Source organism: Mercenaria mercenaria, chromosome 10 (genome assembly GCF_021730395.1).
Source record: "Mercenaria mercenaria strain notata chromosome 10, MADL_Memer_1, whole genome shotgun sequence".
NCBI lineage: Eukaryota > Metazoa > Mollusca > Bivalvia > Venerida > Veneridae > Mercenaria > Mercenaria mercenaria.
In genome coordinates this window covers 18,317,263-18,342,372 of record NC_069370.1, presented here as the reverse complement: position 1 = coordinate 18,342,372, position 25,110 = coordinate 18,317,263, and the positions used below count along the sequence as shown (strand labels likewise).

Below are 25,110 nucleotides of genomic sequence, written 5' to 3'. Positions count from 1 at the left end.
GGACAGAGACGAACGAAATTGAGATTGTAGCAGTTAAAACTTCATATTACACGAAATACAAAAAGATGCTGCGGTTCAACTAATTTGAATTTACCCTTGTAACAAGGTATCCTACCTCCTTAAGTTTTACAGTAGCTTGCTGCAAAAATAAAGAGGTCTGCTTTCCATGAGTTACAAAAAAATCAAAATAGATTACAGGATATCGATCTTTTCAACGTGTAGATAGAAGACCTAAAACGCCCCATCACGTTTATTAGTTTAGCTAAAATGTACTATTCTGTTTGATATTTTGGTGTCCAGTTTTGATAATAATTTTCCGAATAACGCCATTTTGTTCTTGTAATTTTATAGATGACGTCAGATTGCACGTGCAGTCTCGCGGAAAGAACTGTTCTCGATATCGTTACGCCAATGCTGTTTATACGTAAATAAACGTTTTTTTTTCTTTCCACACAAACTATATAGTGTATGTAAATATATGAAATTAACTCCTCATAGCAGTATTTTTATTATTTCGAAAAGCCATGTTAGCATGTCAAAGTGTGGTGTCAGTGCCCTGGCATTCATAAATATTCAGTATATTTCCGTAAATTAATTTTCAGTAACTGAACAAAAATAACCATATGACTGTTGCATATATATAAAGCGCCTTTGAACGTGAAATTGATCATGAAAAGGGCGCTATATAAATCTGGTATAATAATAATATAATAACAATAATATATATTTTAATTAACATAATGTCAGATGTGCATATAGCCGTATGGACAAAACGTCCAGCTGCCAAGTTTGAGTCCTGCATCTGACTAAATCTTTTTTTCTTCAAATTTTACTACTAATATATGCAGTATCGAATATAACTATAGGTAGTACACTGGAGCGTACAATACACTGACAATAGGTTAGGATTAGGTTTAATATAGATACTTTACTGCCACGAATAACATCAGGCAGGAAAAATGCCAAACTAATCTAATCAAACATATCATGGCTTTTATGATATAAATACACTTGTATTTATGTTAACCGTTTTAGAAAATGCCGAATTAAAATCTTTAGAAATATCTTAGATAAAAAGACAAAGTACTTGTCAACAGCATTTTCAGTAAAATATTGCAAGAGAAAATTATTTAATTCGTGAAATGTGTAACAAAAATATATTAGATATAAAAGCAGTGTTTCAAGAGACAGTCACTACAAAAATGCAATTAGCAAAATGACTCAAAACTCACTACAGCAAGAGACTGGTCAGATAAATAACCATGTGCCATTAATATTACATCAAGTTTTAAGCTCAAAACAGTCATTGTTAATGTCTCTTTCAACACTGCAATTTGAGTGTGAACCAGTGAGCTCTCCTTTTGACTGTTGCATTTATTATTTTTGAGAACGAGCTTCAAATTACGAAATTCAATACTTTATACATGTTGTTGCATGTTAAATTTCCAGTAGATGTATTTGCATGACTCCTTTAAAAGATGGTTCTTCGGAATTTCTATCAATGCCTATATGCATTGACGTGAAAGATACTGACATTCCGGTTGTCTTTATCTTTTAAATAATGCCTTTGATTAAAATGTGACGGCCACATTTTTTGTTATGAACATAGAATACATTATTTTCTTGTTAAATCCAATGTTTGATAATTGTTTTCTCATGGATTTCTCATAGGTTTTACTATATGATTAACATATTATTAGAAAGTACGATAAAATGTACTGTATTGATTATCTCCCTTTGTGACCACATTAACTTCATAATTTCATGTGTAATATTGAAAGTAACATTTTTCTTAGTATTTAATTATGTGTAGTTTCTATTTGGACAGCAGCATTATCTGTTTTTAACATACAATTAAGAGCCTTATGGAACTTCAAAGTCTCTCTCTAAAGCAAAAACAGGATTCCAATACAAAGAAATATTGAACATGCCAGTAAATATAATATGAAGATCTTTTATGTAGATTGGTATTCGAAGCGTTTGCCGCAGGATTTGGCCGAAAGAATTCGGAAAGCATGTTCTTTATAGAATTAGTTTGCTCCTGCAGCTGCGCTTTAAATTGTTCCTGCATAACATTCATTTTGCTCTGAATTTCGGTGTTTGATTTATCTATATCCTGCTTCAACTCTGACTTTGTTTTTTCTACTTCCGATTTAATGTTTGTGATGTCGGATTTAAGTAAAGTTACTTCTGTTTTTAGCGTGTTTAATTCAGATTTTACAGGACGTAACTCTTGATTTACTCTAGTGTTCATGTTTTGTTTTATTTCTTGAACATGCCTGGCGACCTCTTGTGTTATTTCCTGATCAAAAGTCTTAAACTTTTCTTCAATATGTTTAAGAACAGCGTCGTCGTTTGTCGATATTCCTGAATCACTTCTATCTGTTATAGTCCGTGATGAATACGAGTCCGATCTAATTTCCATTGGTATATTTTGTATGTCTTGGTAATGCAATGTGAATTCCTTCGTGCTTTGTACGTTTTGCAATTCCAAAGCTGAAAACACATCACAAATTGGTGTCACATATATAACGCCTGGTGTTCCACCTTCAACAGTACCTATAACTGAAAGCTCGTTGTTTTCATCAGTAAACACTAATGCACCAGAATCCCCAAATTCAGCGAAAAGTGTTTCTCCAATATTCTCTATCTCGAATTGATTATGTAATAAAATTCCAAAATTATGAATCGATCCTACCATATTGCTCCATCTTGCCGCTCCAGCAGAAAATCGAAAACTTCCTCTTGTCCAACCTGATGAGCAACCAAATTTTACAACCGTCAGTGTTTTACTTCTAATTAGTCTATTTACTTCTTCTCGATTACACATTTTCCCAGTTGAAAAGTTTGGACGGTCGATTCCTGAAAAAAAATTCAGTTTCAGTTATTGTGCTGATGGAAAAAATGACGTTCGCAATGACTTCCAATGCATTTTACTTTTCCAGCACTTTACGTAATTACATTATCACTAGATATGCATGCTGTTTTTTTTTTAATTATTACAAATCTTATTGCTTAAACGTTGAAAACATGTAACATTATACACCAATTGCTCAAGCTCGTAATGGAATAAGTTAATGTCCCAGGCTTTCGAGTGACTTTAATACAAGCTAACTTCAGAAGAAAACTTAAGTTCATTTGTTTGAATCTATTATAACCTTTATCTAAGGGAATATTCTTAAATTTTAATTAGTACCTGGATTTCTACGATATGGACATGCTGGAAACTCTCCAGAAACGGGAAATCTGTCCTGTACTTTAATTACCACTGCCTCTACTCCAGCTTCGCCATTGCCACCTTCTTTATAAACAGCACGCACCCCTTTACCAAACGATCTTGATCCTTCTACAACTGGTTGGTGAGCTTCAAACGTTTCAATATCGTTTCCTGGGCCTAGGTCACAGAATTTCCCACACTGGTTCAATTTACCCATGTCTGCTGGAGACATAAAAGTATGAGCGCTTGTAATACAATACATCTCCCCACCTACTTCAAAGAACCCGCCGAGCGTTCCCCCAAGAACTCGCCCTTGTGCGTTCCTCAATCCGCCATGTATAGCGCAACCCATTTTAATATGTTCATGGTGTTCGTTAGGAAATGTGTACGGCAAGACAACGCATTCACGTACATCGACATCAATTCCATCTATTACTTCCGGTAAAGCGGTCTCATTTAAGGGAACAAACCCTTTTACCTGCACATACAAAACGATGCAAGTCTTCTGTGTTATATTCTGATGTTTTGTTGCAAATCCCTTTGATTTAAACCAACCAATAGAAACTCTAGTGAGATTTGTGTGCTGTTCCATAAGGGATTTTGAATTTTTGTTTAAGCATTCTACAACTTTCTCTGTTTTGGCGTATTCTTTAGGGACGTCTTGTTCAAGTTCTGTAATAAATTCATTTTCTTCTGAACAACTCGTTGATATTTCATTAATATGCCTTATATAATACCGATATTCAAATGCTTCATTCTCATGAGGACGTGCTCTGTAGATAACAAATGTGATCTGTTTGTTGCTTAACTCGTGTCTATAGTCAAGCGCAGGGCAGACGTGGTTAATATGAAGAAAGTTTTCTTTCATGTAACAGCAAATAGCAGCGCATATGTTTTGCACAATTTTCGAAGAAATACCAAATACTTCTAAACCACGATCTAGTAACTCCTGGTCAGGTAGGATTCTTTCATTCAATAAACGATTGGCCTCTTGTACATTTTTCATTTCAATGCATACTTTCCAAACTTTTGTATCTGAAATGTAGTAGAACAATATATATTGTCGAATTTGGTTATTTGCCAATATCTTCAAATATACTTGCAGTACTATTATTAAAATGACCGTTATCGAGCAATATGTTGATGATAACATGTAAACATTTAAAAACAAGATCAAACTTTGCTACCATATAAATTTACTTATTTTACGACTTCAACCCAATTTTAAAAAGTCACAAATGTTTACTTAAATGACTAGATTTTTTAATAACGGCGTTGTCATGCCCTTTTGAAGAAGAGCATTTAAATTGTTTGCGATATTCAACCATGTTTTAGCAAAATAAATCAAAATCTACACATCTGTACTCTTTAAAATGGTATTCATTTCTAAAATATATCTTTTAGGGGCATTTTCGTGACTTTTCAAAACTAGGGTTTGGTAGTATAACAGATAACATTAATTCATTGTGTGATTCGATGTTCTTAACATTTTGACATGTTGACCAAGTTCCTGTATCAACGACAGGTTAGCTGGTGTGTTCCGTATAAATCAGATATTTTTTAGTGATACGTTTATATTATAATTTCGTGTGTGCATCCATTCGCTATACAAACTCAATTAATATCTATATTCATATAATGCGAAGAGAAATCATAATAGTATCTCTTCATTATGTCGTTCCTAAAAAAAGTGATGAAATGGTAAATTAAAATGTACTGCAAAAATAATTTTACGATTAAACTGTGTTCTCCCAATGCGTGACACAGTTAAGATGTTTAAAGTTGAAATCTCAAATCTGCTTCAACTGTTTCAAAAACGTACTTCTTTAACAACATACCTATCCTCCAGCCAGAAATAGTATCTTCTTTGTTTCCATCCTTGTTGAGGTCAATTTCTTCTCTGTCATCTTGTGCAAGATCCTTTTTAGAATCTTCATCTTTTGTGCGATCCTTCTTAGAATCGTCATCTTTTGCACCACGATCCTTCTTAGAATCGTCTTCACTGTCTGATCCATCGCTTGGATCTTCAGGGTTACCTCCGCATACCGCAGACGTCCCATCATCTGGATACTGATGCGTCTTCTTTGTGCTAACATTAGACTCTCCCTTCGGAATATCAGAGTCTGAAACACCGTTTGTGACAGAGAAGGTCGTATCCACTTTACCAGTTATATCATTCCGCCCGACATGCCTTGATTCCTCAATACTTATATATTTATCGATGTCTGAAATATAATACACTAATTTTACTTTACATCATCTTGTAACAATTTGAACGACATCCATGTGATGATCAGAAAAAAGCGTTAAACTATCAAATTTAGACTGTCAAACACAAACAATAGAAATACCGGGGACGAAATTAAGATTTTATATTAAAAAGCGTCTTTGAGCCTATTAAGGTAGTGGACCCGTATTGACAATCTGCAATTTCCGTGCGATTAAGTATCATGCGTATGCGATTTCGGCATCCTTCGGTCATTGCAGAAAATCATTTTCAAAACAACCGAAGAATACCGATTGTCATTACGGATCCACTACCGTAACTGCGTGAGAAGACCCTTTTTATTTTTTTGTTACTTTTTGTATCTGAACGAGACTTTCGTTCGTTTCAGATCAACAGAATGACAGCCCGACAAAATGCACAGAAACCATAACATAACAAATTCTTTTATTATCCTGTCATATCCGAGAATAAAGATTAAATTTGACTTCATACTTGACAATATATCAAGCAAGCAAATATTTCATAAACATATTGTAAGTCACATCAAAGATAATGCCAAAGTGTACAGAGGCGTAAGAAGCTTTGCTTTTACCCATCTCTCTATGAGCCATATCTCTTGATACAACGTTTCTACAGTGAATTTCATCTCCATCAGCTTCAGTTAGTTTCTTCACTGAAAAATATTCGGTTTTAAAAGACTGAAGACTGCATTTAACTGATGCTTAAAATGTCTTACAGCGCTTCCCTTTCTTGATATGAAAAAAAATGTGAAATGTCATTATACATATAAATTTTGTGTTTATAGAAAAAACGTTTAAAAGGTTTAATGAATTAAAATTTAAGCTTGAATTTCTTACTTGACATTATTGCTTTATAAATTACTAAAATATCATTGAAGAAAGAAAAGTTGGTCAAAATAAGCTTTAATTATGTTTGCATTTGACAAATCAATGAACAATGTCTGGTGATCAGAGACGAATAATAAAAAAGGGAATACCTTTATCTCTGGGTACCATGCGATGATGTCCAGTGTCGCGTTCCATCGTAGCAGCTAATTCATGCTTGTCTTTTACTACCCCGTGTATAATTTGTTTGTCATGTATATGACAATAACATTTGCATTTTCTGCACATGCAACAAATGTCACCTATAAATAAGATATAAGAACGTGTTAATAAATGTCAATCGTGAAACTAGATGATTTTTTTTGTATTTATGGATGCCTTCTAAAAGTTTGAAACCTGTTTAGAAAAAGAAGCTAATGCACAGACATTTTGAAATATACCCCTAAATTAATACATAGGTGGAAACAACAATTAAATTAGATGTGTGTCCATAGGACACAGGTACCACCAATCCTTTGACTGTACATAATTTTAATACCCAAGGTTTGATACTTGTTAAGATGTTTGCAACAAAATATTAAAAACTTTATGTGTATTTTTCACATAGTGAAGGGCCAAAGTAAAATCTCAAAGAGTACACCAGATGCAAAACTTCATAGGCTATAAAACAATCCTTTAATGTTTTATGACTCTAGGTCAAGTACAGTTTGATAAACCTTTTTTTGACTAAGTCAAGGGCCATAACTCTGGTGAAAATAAAACACAAAAAATTCAGGTGCACAAATTCACATGATGGATAATATTCCTACATGATTTCATTACTCTAGGAGAATTTTTAAGACATATGCAACATAAGCACTTTATGTGTTTTTTCCCACTAAGTCAAGGACCATAACTTCAACCTGGCTGAGTGAAATCCCAAACAGAACACCAGGTCCGCATCTTTACATACTATATAACAATCCCCTAATGCTTTACGACTCTTAACTAATGGCCATAGCTCTGGTCTGACCGATAAATATTCAGAACAAAATCCCATGTGCACAATTTCACATACTGAATAATATTTCTATGATGTTTCATGACCCTATGTAATATATTTTTAGATATGTGCGAAACAATTGTTATGCTTTTCTATGCATATTTATTTACTACGTCAAGGGCCATAACTTTAGTCTGACTGAGTGATATCTCTAACAAAATCCCAGATGCACAACTTCACATTCTAAATAATATTCCTATTACTGGGTCAGATACTTTTTGAGAAACATGCGACACAAACATAGGCCCTTTTTATGCCTATTTGAATCAAGGGCATAACTCTGGTCTGACCGTGTGAGATCCAAATTAAAACCCCTGGTGCACTGTTCGTGCTGAATAACAATCCTGTGAGGTTTGATTACTCTGGATCAAATACTTTTTGGGACATGAATGATACACATTCGGACGGACGTTCCTACACATGGGTATTTATGTGGCTACTTTTTTATTATCTCTTTTGTTCTTTTAGCCACGTAAAAGAAAAATAGCCACATAAAAACCTTACGGAATGAATGACATCAAAGAAAAAGTGTAGTTACCTATTGTTCCTATAGCCACAATGTATGCAAATGTGGGCTTGGGCAGACGGGCGGAAAAGGGCAACTCATAGTGTCCCCTCTCCAAAAAAATAATGTGATGGAGGGTGGGGGGGGGGCGTTGGGGGGGGCACAAAAAGCGAAAGATGGTGATAGGGTGGGATGGGGCACAAAAATGTGAATAAATGATCTGATTTCTATACCTCGGAATGAATATTGTGTTACCTTCGTTCCACATCATTTACTTCCAAAGAATTATGTTTGTCATTCTAGTCTTTAACTATAATTTAGCCCTAACAAAGTTACAAATTAAAACTAACATATTCCATCCATTTATATATTTTATATAATTATCGTTCGTGATCGCGTTTTGGCTGAACAAATAAAAGGCTAATCTTTAAGATCAAGATACATGTATACTGCCGATATAATGGTGCCGGTAAGCTTATACGTTTTTTTCCCCTGCAAAACCGAGCATCGCTGTTAGAATATGACATATTAATATATAATATTTTTGAAATTAGTATGAATTTTATCAATTTGCATATATACCTCCTCCCTCGTCTGAGTAATCAGCTCCGTCTCGCTGAAACATTCAGTATAAAATGATCTTACTGACATAAATCTAATTCAACTGTAAATTTATAATTCATATTTTTATAATACAAAACATACTTGATATACATAAAGGGTATATAATTTATCTAAACGAAATTTAATCAAGTTAGTCATGATGTTTTGACAAAGACGGTTATTGCCTATAGGACTCAACTCCGCTCAATTTTAACACAAAGAATTACTTTGATCAAGCTAGCTTGGTTGCATGGACATTTAATATAACCAAATTATTTGTTTGTTACTGATGTTATTGTTTTATGTTTGCCTAACTTAACTAAAGTTTTCATGGATCTTCTTTGAAATACCTGTTTCCAATGTGGCTCCATTACAAAAGACTTTGCTGTGATAGGTTTATGCATATTTAGATTTTCTTTCTGTTTTAATTGCAAGTCTTTTATACGTTCCTGTCGTAGTTGTCGAAGCTGCTGCTCAAAATGCTCCTGATTTTCCTGTTGCATTTGGTTATGTTGTTTTCTTTCTTTGCTTTGCATCCACAGTTGGTGATTTCGGTTCTCCCATTTAATCCATTGCTCTTGATTTCCTCCTTGAACCCGCTGTTGATGGTTTCGGTTCTCCTGTTTTATCCGTTGCAGCTGCTCTTGATTTTCTTCTTGAACCCGCTGTTGATGATTTCGGTTCTCCTGTTTTATCCGTTGCAGCTGCTCTTGATTTTCATCTTGAACCCACTGTTGATGGTTTCGGTTCTCCTGTTTTATCCGTTGCAGCTGCTCTTGATTTTCTTCTTGAACCCGCTGTTGATGATTTCGGTTCTCCTGTTTTATCCGTTGTAGCTGCTCTTGATTTTCATCTTGAACCCGCTGTTGATGGTCTCGGTTCTCCTGTTTTATCCGTTGCAGCTGCTCTTTGTTTTCATTTTGAACCCGCTGTTGATGGTTTCGGTTCTCCTGATGTAGCCGTTGCAGCTGCTCTTGATTTTCTTCTTGAACCCACTGTTGGTGATTTCGGTTTTCTTGCTGCAACCATTGTAACATCATACGTATCTAAAATACAAAAAATCATCAACAAGTGTTATAAGGAGGGAATTATGTGTTCTCGTCGAATATTTGACTGGCACAGTAATGTGAATTTTCAATATCAACAAATGTGTTTATTTCCATACATTTTGGAAACGTATACACATAATTTGCGTTTTTGCTGTAGAGTAAAAAGCAAGCAAGGAACAATAATTAAAGGACATAAAGACACATTAAAACCATCCATAGACATTCATCAACTCAATTAGAGTAGGTCTGAACAAATTTCACTTCTAAGAACAAGGAATTTGGTAAACAAATATTCAAACCCCTAAAAGAATAAGAAACCAGAAACCCCTGGGCAATATAGTCACATGCAAACAGTTACCCATCAATATATATTCTAATTTGAACAGTTTCTAAAAAAAGTCAAGCTTTCCATATAATGTTCATAATACAAAAAGGACAAAAGCCTTAAGGACAAATTTATTGCCTTCAGTTATCTTCTTTAGAATGTGTTGTATAGACTAAAAGTATGTCGAAGAATAGTTATTCACAGAAACATCGAAGTTGTTATGACTTTTTTAACACATGTCGGCTAACGAATGTTTCATAAAAATGGCATTTACATCACATTCATTGCATACAACAACTAGAGTTATGACCATTTTGATACCATTTCGGAAAATATAGTAAATATCCCTTTGTTTACTAAAGGAATAATGACCTTTGTTGGTCAGGTTATTTTGAATTCGACTATTCATAGCTACGGTTTGGAAACAATGGGTGAATGAACTTGACATTATGTATCTTCGATTGCTACAAATACAAACATATTTATCAGTAAAAGTTTTTGGGAGGAACATAATTCTCACTCCAGTGGTTAATAAGAAAGGAAAATAATAAAACCTATTGAATGGACATACGCATAGTGATTTTGCTGAGGAGAAAGTTAAATTACTTTTGAGATTTTTATGATATAGAAAAACGTCACTTCGAGGCAAACATATAACACACAAAATATTTCTTATTTTTGACAATTTAAAAGTTATGGTCAGAAAAAAAAATGATTAAAAAAATAAACAAATCCATTTTGATTATTAATAAAAATTACATACACGTTTGACAGTTTGATGATAATGTATATTGCTTTTAACACGACATACCAGTGAAACCAGTAGACCATGTGGTACACCATATTGTCTGAAGACGTCCGCCTCTTGAACACTTTCACTTGGTCTTGTCTCCTCTTCAGTAAAAAACATTTTGAACAGAAAAATACATACAGTAATTGTCATATGCAAAATGATTACTTTTACTTGCGTAAACCGGACAGGAGTATCAGTTTTACAAGCCTTAGATTACACTGACTTTCCCCGAGACGAATTCACGTCATTTTAGAAACATGTTACCTAGCCAAAAATCTTACATAAGATCATAAAATGATGGATAAAGAAAAAAGTATAATTTCTTTCAGTCATGCTGAATTACAGCAAACCTTACAGAGAACTAAGATAAATACCTCGCCCGTCACCTTGGCCTCTTGTTTCTAGAGCTGAAAGTAAAAAAAAAAAGAAACAATGATACATGTGCGTATAGTTCCTGGAATAGGAGTATCTATTAGAAGAATTATGTTTTATTAGCTGGAATTTAAAACAAAAACACAAAACTGATGCAATTAATTCAGACACAGGCTTGTTATGAAATAAAATCTATAGGAAGATCCTTTCGAAACAAAGAACGTAACCAAGCAAAATAATAGCAGATTTGGTTTGATTTGTTTGCTTATGATTACCCTCATGCCTCAAGCTTTGACTTTAAAAGCAAATGCCTGTCATGAAAACATAGAACGGTCTCCATGATCGCGCAGAATCAGAAATATTATCGATTCTAAATCAAAATACGAGGTGACGAAGGACGCACATTTTGCTCAAAGTGACTTGTTAAGGTTTAAAAATTTAGGACATTATGCAGGATTATCGAGTATATGTTTTTTCGTTAATTGCACGTGAAGAGGAAAACTTGCAACAATGCTGTCAAATGTATATTAGTATTTGAAATTGCGCATATTTGTTCCAACTATATAAAACATTTCTCTTAAAATACTCTACCAGATTATTAGTAGCAGTTATTGAAATTTGATTCTAGTATATTCATGTACCTAATGCCTAAAATAAAACATTTCCGTTTTATAAATAAGTTATTGAACACCGTGTTGAAAGCTTGCATGAGCGCATCATTTGTTTGAACGTTTCCGACTTTGTAACTTTGTTCCATGTTCAGTAGTCTCTAATTTATGCTATTGCCTGTATTAAAGGGAATTGTTTTTGTTCGATATTTTATCAATTGTTAATAGAAATATTCACCTGAATCTGGTACTAAGCTTGGTACTAAGCCTTCTGAAAATGTATTCGACCTTGAAGAGTAGTTTCTGTAATTAATGTTCTGTAATTGTCCTTTTTTGACATTTAGATTACAAAAACAGCATTTTTATTCATTTAAAATTCATTTAGAAACAAGGACAATGACTTGAATACTATATTAACTTCTATAGTTTTAAAAGTTCAATCTCTCTGTTCGTTCGTGAATCATAGGCGGCTTACGGTTGATTAAGATTGTTACCGCAGGCGGATTAATAAACTTATGTCTTCCCGGCAACTAACTTTGGTTTTCGCCGCATGGTAATACTGATTTATTAATGAATTTGGTAACGAGAGCAGCTGTGCTTTCTGTGTAGTGACGCAGCTAAAATTCCCTGCTCTTTTATCAGTATAAATGTTGAATATGCCCAAAGAAAGGCGACCCTTATCCGAGAACAAGATGGCCCTAGTTCTTTAACCAGAGTTTCAGACCTGAAAAATGGTTTAGTGTTCAATCCTTTTACAGTTGGACGCTACGCTTTCCCCTTTGATTGTGTCTAACGGAACATGCAGGGGACTCTGGGTAGTTCTTAAATCTTACCGGGACTGAACTGCTTTGATATCTGTCGTTTGGCCTGTTTTCCTTGATGCTCTGTCTTGTGCAAAGACACTGAGTACACGCGGCTTTGGTTCTTAACGTTTGATTTATATATAATATACAAGAGAATTTTTGTATTTTACATAACTTTCCTTCTGTCGCCATTGCGTGTATCTTCCAGTGGTGACTTTGCCAATGATCGTTCAAAGTCGGTGCCCCCCCCCCCCACCTCCCCCTGTATTCCTTTACTTGTTAGTTTTGTCCTCGTGTGTTTGCTTTGTCTTTGTATGTGTGTGTGTTTCTCTGTGTGTTCTGGTCTTTTGCACGTCTGCGTGCTTTGAGTTGCGCTTTCGAGAGGCTGCATTTTTGGAACGTGGCCTTTCCTGTTGGCTATTCATCCTTGTGTTTGTGTATAGAAGCATGGCTGTAACGATTTAATTAGCTCACTTAAAGAGGATCTTAACCATATTTCAAGCTTCTTTTCATAGAATTTATGACCATGTTTGGTTGTGCTCGAGAGATGTGTCAGTATTGAAAATTTCTGATATATTCAGAAGATCGGTTAAAAATTGTAGTAAAGTTAAAATGCTTTAATTGCACGCAGTTTGATGAAACAATAGTTCTTGATGAAAGAAAATTCAAAGTTTACCTCATTTATATACGTTCAGACTTTAGGCAATTTTGGGACAAAATGTAATATGGTAGGGATTATGAATGATTTGTGTGCACAATAAACAGGATAAAAAATCCTAGTGATGTTTTTTGCCACTGGTAGGTCCAAGGCGGTGTTCCACCGTGTTCGCTTTTTTGTCTTTATTTTTTTTTAAATATGTTTTTACTTTGTCTATAATTATCTATTATCTTTGTTTATATGTACTGTACATACACTGATATTAGGGTGTTTGTATGAGCGGGTGGCGTTCTTTGGTTCTTTCTACTGGATTTCGCCCTTTCTTTTCATAGCCATGACGCCAGTATTACACCCCTGAACTTATATTTATATCTGTTGAATCTTCGGTCATGATTATATTGAAATTTTAGAATAAAATAACTGAAAATAATAATAACTGGCATGAAAAAGCAGAATTCTCATGAACGACCAGAAAAGTAAATGAAAGCATAAATTCATTTTTACTTAAAATGAAAATAATACCAGTGCGTGTTACATTTCATTTACTTGTAACAATTACTTTATAAACGTGTTTCAAATAAATGTATCAGCGAATATTTAAAGGAATATTAAAATGAAAACAATAACAGTGCAAGTTACATTTCATTTACTAATAACAATTACTTTATACAAATGTAAACGTGTTTCAAATAAATGTATTCTCGAATATTTTAAAGAATATTAAAATAAAAATAATAACAGTGCGTGTTACATTTCATTTACTAATAACAATTATTTCTATTACTTTAAAAACGTGTTTCAAATAAATGTATTAGCGGAGATATATTGGATAAAAATTCTGTTAAAACAATTTGATTTTCGTAAATGCATGCACTATATTGATTGATGAAATTGTTTGGCATAAATTAAATCACCAGCTACACATACAGCAGTAACAAACGAAACCATCAGATTAGACAGGATTCGATGTTTATTGCCTGCGACCTGGAGGCCGCAGGTATATTGGAATACAACAAGTAGTGTAGCATATAGAGGCTGGGTGATTTCACGTGACTTTTTACCGATATGCGATTGGCTTATCGCTTTTATGGAACGCCGTTTTTGCAATATAGCTGGTACTCTATTTGAGATATAGAGAAATGTTTGTGACTTGAATTCCTCATTCATTATTTCATATAACTTATTCAAACTTTCAGCAATGATCAATACTGATACCTAGTTGTGCATAAGGGTTTTTGTGTGAATAATGTTCTTCAATTTCCTGGATTATGGTCCTGTGTTGTCAAAGAAGTCCAGGTGAAGGCATGAATCACATTTGTGAAAGCTCTAGTAAAGTATTTCAGTATAGTCATCAAGGAATGTGACCAGTTGAGCTAAAAGTTATGTTATACATGAAATGGAAATATAATTATTTTTGCTCAAAAGAATAACTTTCAGAATTAAGAAATACATGTACATATTCCATAGCCATAGATCTACTTGTAAATCATGTAGAATGGAGTAAAATTTCCTTCATTAAAGCGTAATGGTATTATAATAATAATAATAATAATAAAAAAAAAACAAAAAAAAAAAACGCACGTCATTCACCCATAGGTTACTTTTTAGGCTGAGTGGTCACACATACGTCCATAACAATTTCTGGTCTGTATAACTTCTGGCCGCAGGAAATCTTTCGACTTGTCAAAATACCTGGATGTTGGTTTTTAATTTTCTTGAGTGTATAGGAGCAATATTCACCAATGGCCCTCGTTGAGAAACGAGATAAAATATTTTAAACGTTCTTGCCATTACGTCATGTCGTATCTTGTACACAGCACTATTCATGGTGTCAGTTTAGCACTAAACTTATCTTTTTTTATATACATCTCATTTCTTGTTAATGAAATCGTTCTGTCAAACAATATTTAACATCCTGTCTTAGGCTTAAAACAATTGTTACTTGTAGAGGAAATATTTACCTGATGAAATACACGGCTTGTCTCGTGATTGTCGTCCACCAAGTAGTGCTCCGCCTGAGGAAATATTATTTTGCTGATCCGGTAGAATGTTATTAGCTTGGTTCGCTTGCACCATACTCCTATTTCTATCTTGCAAAATGTTCTCTGTAATTAATTATATGTAACTTAAACCTCTGACCTCTCAGTTAAAAGAAAATGACATCAATACTTATGTAAAAATAATCAAAGTTCGCTGAAAATAAAGACTATTAATTGCGTCTTATTGCTGTAGTGGTTTCATTTCAATGCTGCAGTCTAACTAAATCCCCTGCTCTATTATCAGTTATATATGCCATCATTTCAATGTGTTCAATGTGGAAATACTTCATAATTTGGAATATTTTACAGGTGACGGTCGTCATTTTAAGTCATGATGCCTTTAGTTTATCGGGAGATTTACAGCTCAAACAGATATCAGGGCGACTTTGTTTGGGTAAGTCAACATGATGTTTAAAATTTTGGTAGACGGTCACCCAAAGAAAGATTTGTTGAAATTCAACAAGAAGGTTTTTAATCTACTATATACAACCCTAGGCCGCTATTTTTATTTGCTTGCACAATTATAGGTTACCAAAGCAGCATTTCTGTAAAATTGTTTCGAAATTCATTAAAATTTCTCTCGAGATGCTTTAAAATGTTCCAAAGAGAAAAGTGACCATGCCCCCTCGGCGGTCATGTATTTCGGGGAATCTAAACAATCTTTTCAACATTTGTAAAATATCACTAAATGGGCATGTCCGTGAAATCATTTCAAAATGAAACCATTTATTTGAAACGTGATGCCGTTTGAACATATTTCTGTTTTAAGTTCTGGCGGTCCTTATGTGCAGCCAAACGGACCCTTTTCCACAGCTTTGGAAGAAAGCCCGTGTCAAGTTTCATTCACTTCCACCAAATGTTCAGGGAAGAGGTTAGAAAAAAATCTTAACAAACGACGTACGGACGGCCCAATGTCTTACTCTCAGCACGACTCAGGTGAGCTAAAATGGAATCAGTATTATATACAATTTATTACAAATATACGGAGCTGGACGATCAACTGAATAGTTTGTTTCTTGAAATCAGTTGCTTTTTATCCTAACGTGCTTCATTCAGGTTAATGACCTAACTCGATAAACAATGTCTCAATGCGCGTGTTATAATGAAAATAAACAAGGCTTCCTTGTGGTTTATCGTCTGATTTTCAATGTAAAAAAGGAAGAAAACTTTGAACTCCAGATAAAATAAGTTAAAATAATGGGGTTGCCATTAACGAGAAATCAATCTGCAGAACTAAACAAACTGGAATATAGAGAGGGGATCTAAGAATATGGAACTAATCATGAAATAAGATTGGATTAAGTGAATCAAACATTCAGAGTCAGATACAGCATGAAAAATTGGAATTAAAAAGTATTTGTTATGATTAGAGGGTCAGTACTCAGATTGACTACATGTACAAAGTTTTACATACCCGTTGGGCCATCCTGGGAGTAGTTTCTTCCATTTTTGTTCTTTTTTGGCCTCTCCATCAAGCACTTGGTAGGTCACTTTGCTTTAGGACGACATATCTATTATGAAAATATTTATCTTAAAATACAGTTTGTGTACGTGAATGCTATTTGAATATCTATTTTAATATGGAACAGTGACACAATAGTAATACATTTGGTTTTTGTTTTGTGTTGAGTTTAACGCCGTTTTTCAACAGTATTTCAGTCATGTAACGGCGGGCAGTTAACCTAACCAGTGTTCCTGGATTCTGCACAAGTACAAACCTGTTCTCCGCAAGTAACTGCCAACTTCCCCACATGAATAATCAGAGGTGGAGGACGAATGATTTCAGACACAATGGTCCATTAGTAGTAAGTCAGCAGACTAGTCTTCTAGATGAAGTAGCAGAAATTGAGTATCTATGAGTTGACCAATGTTTACAATAGAAACCTTGTGAAAAATTAAAGAAAAGTTTGCTTCAGTCATGGATTATACACTGCAGTTCCATGAGATAAAGAATAGTTTAAAATCGTTGCAAACCTGTAATTATTTGTTTTAATTTTTCAGTCGCGAGTTCAAACCCAACTCGGATAGCTATATATTTTTTTAATTTTGTGTCATGTTTGTTTTCATTTTCATCTTTAAAATATTACTTTTAGGGGAGGGGTGGTAAAGTGTTTGAGGTTCCGACTGCTCAACCCATAGATCGTGGGTTCGAGCGCCACTGAGTGACGGCCATGCCTTCTCACATGACTCCAGTATTGGTTTCTCCAGGCAGTAAAATTCGAGTGTCATTCAAATAAGCTTCAAGCTTTTATCAAGCTAAATTAATAGCATAAACCAAAACATTTCTTTTTGTTTGTTTATTGAATGTATTTATATTTATAAGAAAAACATGAAAAGGATTATGAACAGTTTCAACATAGACCAGGGATGAACACTAGAAAATCTAGACGGTGAATTTTTATTTTGCTTGCTTGAATGGGTTGTATGCTAAGGTGGTATGTTAAGGACGCAGTCACACTTATCTTTGTTAGATGAAATTATCTGAGTTCTGACACAATAATCGTGCGCTGAAGCTAGATGTCGTGTGATCAAAATAAGATATTGTGTGATGAAAATAAGATGTTGTGCGCTCGAGATAATAAGTCGAGCTCTTGTAAATAAGATGTCGAGAGCTCCAGATAAAATGTCGTATTTCGAGATAAATTTATTACGCTCGAGAAGAAGTGAAATATGGAGAATTCCACCCCACTCCCTATTTTCCACACACACTAACTGTACCTTTAATAACTCTTTCATTCTAAATGTAACTATTATAGTCTCAAATATCTTAAATACAAAATGTTATATTTTTAACACACGGAAGTATTTGATATATACAATTAATCCAATTTCTTTAACCAATGGCAATGTATTAACAACTCCAAATAGGGAACTTAAATATCACAATCACACATGAACGAGTCTTGATTAAGGCCTTCTTATAACTTTTGTTTTTGAAGAAAAAATCAGGAGCTATGACCACTTGATTAAATAAACATTTGTTCAAAAGAGCCAGCCTAACGGCTTGCCATCCATTGATATAGCAATAATTGTTATACCGTATTAAGTTAGTGGGGGAATTAATCTTCAAATGTACCTCCTTTCTCTATTATGTTTGCTTTAAAAGGTATCTTAGGTACTGTAAAAAAATACTAAAAATTAAAAAAAAAGAAAGAATTTTTTACTATACATGTTTGTAAGTATAAATATTGTAATTACAATTTAAAAATTGTCCTCTTTTGTAATCATATTTCTTTCATCTTGGTCAAGTTAATGTTGAACTTTTTCTAGATTTCTAGATGTGATTGTTCTACCAACTGAATATCCGGTTATATGTAAATAACTGCATGTATTACCAACATAAAACCATTAAAGCCTGAATAGCAAGAGAAATATCTTTCTACTCTGATAGAACCTAATTTTGGAACTATGTTTTTAATATTTAAATTTAATAATAAACTCTTTGAATATTACATTACACAGCTCAAAAATGTAAAAGATCTCTTTGCAATCTATTTTGCAGTGATGTATTATTTTTGACAACCTAACTGGTCATCTAGTACACTTTACACGGTGCCTCCATGGCTAAGTTATGAAGGTTGTTAGTATCAAATCAATTGACAATAATCTCTGTGGGTTCGAGCCCTGCTCAGGTCGTCGCCGGCTTGCGGAAGGTCAACGATTCTACCAGGTGGCCACACATGCCTGAAATAATGCCTGTGGGTGGGGAGGGGGGAGGGGGAGGGGGCAAACCAAGGCTTCCTCAACCATTAAATCTAGAAAGTTTCCATATGTGTTGAACTGTATCGATTTGGTGAAAACTTTAAATATTCAACATAAGATTGTGGTCAAGAACTGGGCCATGAAGTTCTGTTTCATAGGGTTTTATGTCACATCTAAACATTTCAGGAATATAGCAAATGTCCAGCTTTGAATAGTAAGGGAAGGCCCCAGGTGCCTCTCCCAGCAATATTAAAGGCATGGACAGGTGCCTTGGTAGAACCAATAATCTTCGGTAAGTCAGCTGCATTGTTATCTCACATGAAAGTATTCAACGTAAACTTTCTATTTGATTCACTTAATTAAGTTATATTTTTAGAATAAAGCATTGTGTATAACACAACTAAAATTTGATTTATTTAGCTCAACAATGGAGAAAATAATGTATTTGTGAATGTTCATTCCAAGATATCTGGATATATCTCTCGCATTTTGTAGTTATCTATCTTTTTTCCAAACCCAAAGGATAAATACTGATAATATCACATACACAGTTTATCTTGACTTATTTTATACAACAAATGCAATCGCTTCATTGATAATTGAATAATTTTAATGATTTACATGTATGATGCCACGTAGCAAATGCATAATTGTATTTTTGACTTCCTTTAATTTGTCTTTATCGTTTCATAGATGTGCTTGAAACGAGAAGTATAACCTTATGAAACATGATGATGTAGACATATTTGTTTAAAAGAATGTGTTTTATTGATAAGAAAATGGAAAATAACATAATTTAAAGCGGTCATTTTGAAATCAAGATGGCCGCCAAAATATTGATGATAAAAATGTTCCAAAGGATTTTGAGAGATTTGTTGTTTAAATTTTCAAAAAATACAACTTTGTAAAATATAGCAACAGAATCACAAACTCATAGTTTCGGACAATTCGACGATCGCCATAGACTACCATCTGAATGGGGAGATATGAATGACCAAACATTTTAACTACTTGAACTATATTGAAGACGAAAAGCATATTTTACTAGATTGTCCAGTTATTTCCGTGCAATTGTAAATCTCCATGACAAAACTAGTTGTTTTTACTTTGTTGCTTCTATGATGGTATAGTGGACGCAACTTGACACCGATGGTTGACCTTTGCATTATAATACATAATGAAGCACAACCTATTATTGAAAAGGAGTGTACGTAAAACACGAGCTACACGAGAAAGAGGAAATATAAATTTGTGTGAATATGAATAAGTGTATTGGAAGGTTTTAATTGATCAAATGTAAGTATATATACTTTTATACTGCATTGTATACAAATTAATTCCATATAAATATACACGGCTACCCTAAGCACCCTTGATTTCTAAAATGAAATAATCGATATGAATAATCAGCCTAAGGTCAACCATCGCGGTCAAGTTGCGACTACTATAATTACATGTAATTTTCAATCAAAAATATAGAAATATCGGTTTTTCTGTTAAATCAGTGACAAAGTAATACATGTACTTGATAATTGACAGCATGCACAGTACTTAATACATGTACGCAGAATACAGTGTGTTTCTACTGTTTAAAATGTTTTTTCGTTCTCAACTTGAGAAATTTTACAAACTTCAAACCAAAAAAAAAAAAAAAAAAAAAAAAAAAAAAAAAATGAAAAAGAAAAGAAAAAAAAAGAAAAAAGAAAAAAATAATGATCACCAGCCAGCCCCCACCCCACCCCCCAATAATAACGCAGTATCAGTTACTTTCTTTAAATTCCATTGAATTACCCATCATAGCGGTATAGTATTATAACTGTTATAGATGACTTTGAATTTAAGAATAAGTTACATAAAGTTCATGGTCGTCCTATGTCTTTATTGAAAGCAATCCTACTGCAGCGACATGACATGATTCACAACTATAAACATCCCGGTCTATTTATTGTAAACAGACACGGAGTAACTATACCTTCCGCTGCGAAAAAAGTGTTAATATACGGGAGTGTACGGGATTCCGTATATTACTAATATACGGGAAGAAATACGGGAAAACTAAAATACGGGCGTGTACGGGACTTATATATTTAAAAGTCCGTATACTAATAAAATACGGATTTCCGTATACTATGAAATTCTTGATATACGATACCCCGTATATTATTGAAATACGGAACTTTTTTAAAAAGGTTATTCTGATCGTATACAACACTTTTATATTTACCGTATATGCTGGTGTACGGGAATAAATTAACCCGTATATTACGGAAATACGGGCCGTATATTTCCCGTATATGTTTCGTATACAACCTCGTATATTTCCCGTATATGCTGGTGTACGGGAATAAATTAACCCGTATATTACGGAAATACGGGCCGTATATTTCCCGTATATGTTTCGTATACAACCTCGTATATTTCCCGTATATTCTAGAAATACGGGATATGAATAATTTGTTTATTTCGAAAATACGGGCCGTATATTTCCCATATATTGTTCGTATACAACTCCGTATATTGCCCGTGTATGCCGGAAATACGGGATTTGAATAATTTGTATATTTCGAAAATACGGGACTGATATTTTCCGTATATTCTTTGTATACAACCCCGTATATTTCCCGTATATTCTGGAAATACGGGATATGAAATTTTTGTGTATTTTAAAAATACGGGACTTATATTTCCCGTATATTCTTCGTATACAACTCCGTATATGCCGGAAATACGGGATTTAAATAATTTGTATATTTCAAACATACGGGACGTATATTTCCTGTATATGCTTGTTATACAACTCAGTATATTTGATGTATGTGTCGGAAATACGAGATTCAGAAATAGCTAATATTGAAAATTTGGATTATGTAAATATAAAACAAACATGACAAAGTAGAAAGTAAAATTTTCAGCAATTTTTAATAAACAAAACACATAAAAACAGAATAACCTTTTAATGCATTGCATTTAAAAATACAGGCAAATAATTGTTCCACTCAGTTGAAGACAATTAGTGTTACTCACCATTTCAAAACTGCTTAAAACTCCGGTTGTACGTTTTTCAATGTATTTTCATACTATTGTCAAATATAAAATTTAGTTATTGTTATTCCAAACTTCCGTAATAATTTTCAAAATGGCTGCTGTTCATATAACATGGAGTTTATTGTGCATGTCATCTACCTACTTGGTATTATCTTCCAGTTACGCAGTTACTCTTACATTCTATCGTATTAAGTGAAATGATTTAACATGGCCTTTCGAAATGACTTAAACGTTTGTTAAGTGTTTTTCCGTTCCGGAAACTAAGCAAAATCCTGTTTAAGGCTTGATATTTTTTTCACTTTATGGTTGCATGTATATAAGTATTTAGGTAAAGCATCACTGCATACAATTAAATATTAAGTAAACAGGAAGGTTTCTTACGAAGTACTTCTTGAATACTTTCGCCAAACATATAATAAATTCCGTTTCCTGTATCTAAATTATAACCTGATCCTGCTGATATAATGCTGAAGTTCTTAAAAGCTACAGTCACACAGACGGATATGTCCGTGCGTTGAGGTACGGTGCGGATGGACATGTGTGACAGTAGCTTGAATAGGATATAACTTTTAAAAAAGTATAGTTAAGATTATAAGAATAACCGAATACTTAAAATGAATCTACTTAGAAATATATTCCCGAAACCCCTTACTCCCATATTCTAACTGTGGCCTAGGTAAGGGGACTCCGTGGCCGAGTGGTTAAGGTCGCCGACTTCAAATCACTTGCCCCTCACCGATATGGGTTCGAACCTCACATGGGTAGTTGAATTCTTCAGGTGAGGAAGCCATCCAGGCGGCTCACGGAATGCTGGTGGTCTACCCATGTACTCAGCTGATTAAAGGTCCAGGAAATATTTCATTGATGACAGGCATTCTGCAAAGAGACATTACTATAGGTAATTTCAATAGCCAAATGCTGAATTTTAAGGATTTTTAGGATAAGAATGAGCAATATGGTCTCATTAATTAATACAAATCGAAAACGGATATTTGAGTAATTGTCTTCAAAAGACAGATTGCAGGCAAAACATACAACGACACCGTAGCTTCTAAAAATTTACGGAGCTTGATTCTCCCTGTCCTACACCTGTTCTTGCGCGTATGGTATAAAAGACATGGCTAACCTCTTTACTTGTTCTTTTGAACAATTTAGTATAAAAACGTTTGAGAATAATGGTCTCAAATAAGGAATCACTTAAGAGTAAATAAAATACAGCCTTCCATTATACTCTGGGGTTGAATAGAAAACACGTTGTTGTCTGCATGGCTCAACACAACACAAACTACTTACGTCTAAAAACTAGACAAGTATTTTTGAAATACAATTTTTGTAAACATAAATGTAAAGCATTTTGATAAGGCCACACCTGATTTAAAAGTCGTTCATGGATTTTTTTTGAAAAAAAAAAAAATATATGAGGCGTCGAGCGAAAAAAAAAGATGATTTTATTTTTTTATTTTTTTTAGTAAATCAGGAGCTAGCGAAGAGCGGGTAAAATATTAATGTCTTGTTTTGGCTTTCGATAAATTAACGAAAAGCTTAAAATAGAAGGTACTGCCTTTTTAAATTGAAACTAATTCACAAGGGACCGGGAAAACATGGGCACACTTTGGTGTCTGCGCTATTGTGGTTTACGTTGTAGTGCGGCTGTTTTTAAAGAACATGGCATTCCCTTGAATATGCGTCCTTTTTCAACTTTCCCCTTCGGATTCCTCCCCTACCCCGACCCCATTTCGCTCCTTACTATTTCCTTCCCCTTTATCAATATTTAGCTTATATTAATATGTACTTGTTGGATGTTTGGAGCAACCCGTCTGAAATATTTTTCCATTACAGCTTCTTTTTGTTGTGGGTCTACTATGTAAATGCGTGGCTCTGGGGCTGTGATTTTGGTGCTCTGTGCTTTCGAGAAATCTACCCTTACCTATTATCTTTTGTACGTTTTGACCTGCAGGCGCACAACACAGCGAACTCCTGAAACAAACGGTAATAGCACAGGTCTACAGAACGGTGTTATCAAATAATGCATGTATTTGAAAATGCTATTAGAAAATATATAATTTACAACAATGCATAAACTTAAACCATAATGATGACATAGATTGAGACATGCCATAGGAACACCAACATAGTAGCTTTGCGACCAGCATTGATCCAGACCAGCAAGTGCATCCGCAGCCACGACCGCTACTACTACCACTACTAATACTACGACAATCACCACTACTACCACTACCACCATCACTACTACAGCCAATATCACTTCCACGACCACCACCATTATTATTTCCTCCGCCACTGCCACTATCACCACAAATACTACCATTACCAATACTACGACGACCACCATAACTACCACTACCACCACCACTACTAATACTACAACCACAACCACTACTACTACCACTGCCAATACTACGACCATCAATACTACAACTTCCACCACCACTACCACTACCACTACCATCACCACTACCACCACCACTACTACCAATACCAATGCTACGACGACCACAACCACTACCACTATCACAATCACTACTACCACTACAACCACTACTACTACTACTACCACCACTACTACCACTACCAATACTATGACCACCACCACTACTACAACTACTACCACCACTACTATCACTATCACCATCACTGTCACTACCACCACAACTTCTGTTACGACCACCACCACTGCCACCGCTACCACTACCACCACCACTACCACCACTACCACTACCACTACTACTACTACCTCCACCTCTACCACTACCATCACCACTACTACTAGTACTGTTTTTCTTTTTTATATCTCGTGGCCACGAGATAGATTTTTTTTTTCTTTTTATATCTTGTGGCCACCAGTTAACATTTTTTGTTTCTTTCTTTTTTATATCTCGTGGCCACGAGATAACTTCTTTTCTTTTTTATATCTCGTGGCCAAGATATAGTAACATCGTGTGCTTATAAAAAATCACATGTCCCCTATGAGCTTCCGTAGTCTTCGGACTTACTCTTGCTTATTTTTACTGTAGAGTACCACAGAACAATCGTTCCGAAAACGAAATGTACGTTTGTTGATTTTGTTGGGCTTAATGTCACATCGACACATTTCTAGATCATTTGGTGATTTTCTAGCATTTGATGGTGGAGGAAGACCTCGGTAGCCCCTTGGCATGGGCTAGGGCGGATACCTTGGTAAAACCATCAACCTTTCGCACGCCAGCTGGATGACCTCCTCACATGAAGAATTCAACGCCACGAGCCAGATCGACGA

General features: G+C 34.4%; 2 protein-coding genes across 4 annotated transcripts; both read right to left on the bottom strand.

The window, feature by feature from the left end:
* Positions 1–22,030, bottom strand: LOC123559853 (uncharacterized). 3 transcript variants are annotated; one of them, XM_053552382.1, is made up of 12 exons: positions 21,813–22,030; positions 16,501–16,597; positions 15,009–15,152; positions 10,981–11,013; positions 10,625–10,707; positions 8,790–9,485; positions 8,419–8,452; positions 6,442–6,591; positions 6,037–6,117; positions 5,056–5,214; positions 3,197–4,252; positions 1–2,862 (listed from the first exon to the last, which is right to left on the bottom strand). In XM_053552382.1, exons 2-12 carry the CDS (start codon positions 16,556–16,558, stop codon positions 1,874–1,876), a joined length of 3,483 nt encoding a protein of 1,160 aa, XP_053408357.1. In that variant the 5' UTR covers positions 16,559–16,597; positions 21,813–22,030; the 3' UTR covers positions 1–1,873. The 3 variants fall into 3 exon arrangements, with proteins under 3 accessions (XP_053408357.1, XP_053408356.1, XP_053408355.1); XM_053552380.1 differs by having other exon boundaries at positions 6–2,862; positions 5,056–5,442; positions 21,813–22,029; XM_053552381.1 differs by lacking the exon at positions 6,037–6,117 and having other exon boundaries at positions 2–2,862; positions 5,056–5,442.
* LOC128546358 (loricrin-like) lies at positions 18,146–25,011 on the bottom strand. Its single transcript, XM_053516795.1, has 3 exons — positions 24,848–25,011; positions 24,307–24,554; positions 18,146–18,204 (listed from the first exon to the last, which is right to left on the bottom strand). The coding sequence occupies exons 1-3, from the start codon at positions 25,009–25,011 to the stop codon at positions 18,146–18,148; spliced, it is 471 nt and encodes a 156-aa protein (XP_053372770.1).
* Between the last annotated feature and the right edge of the window lie 99 nt (positions 25,012–25,110).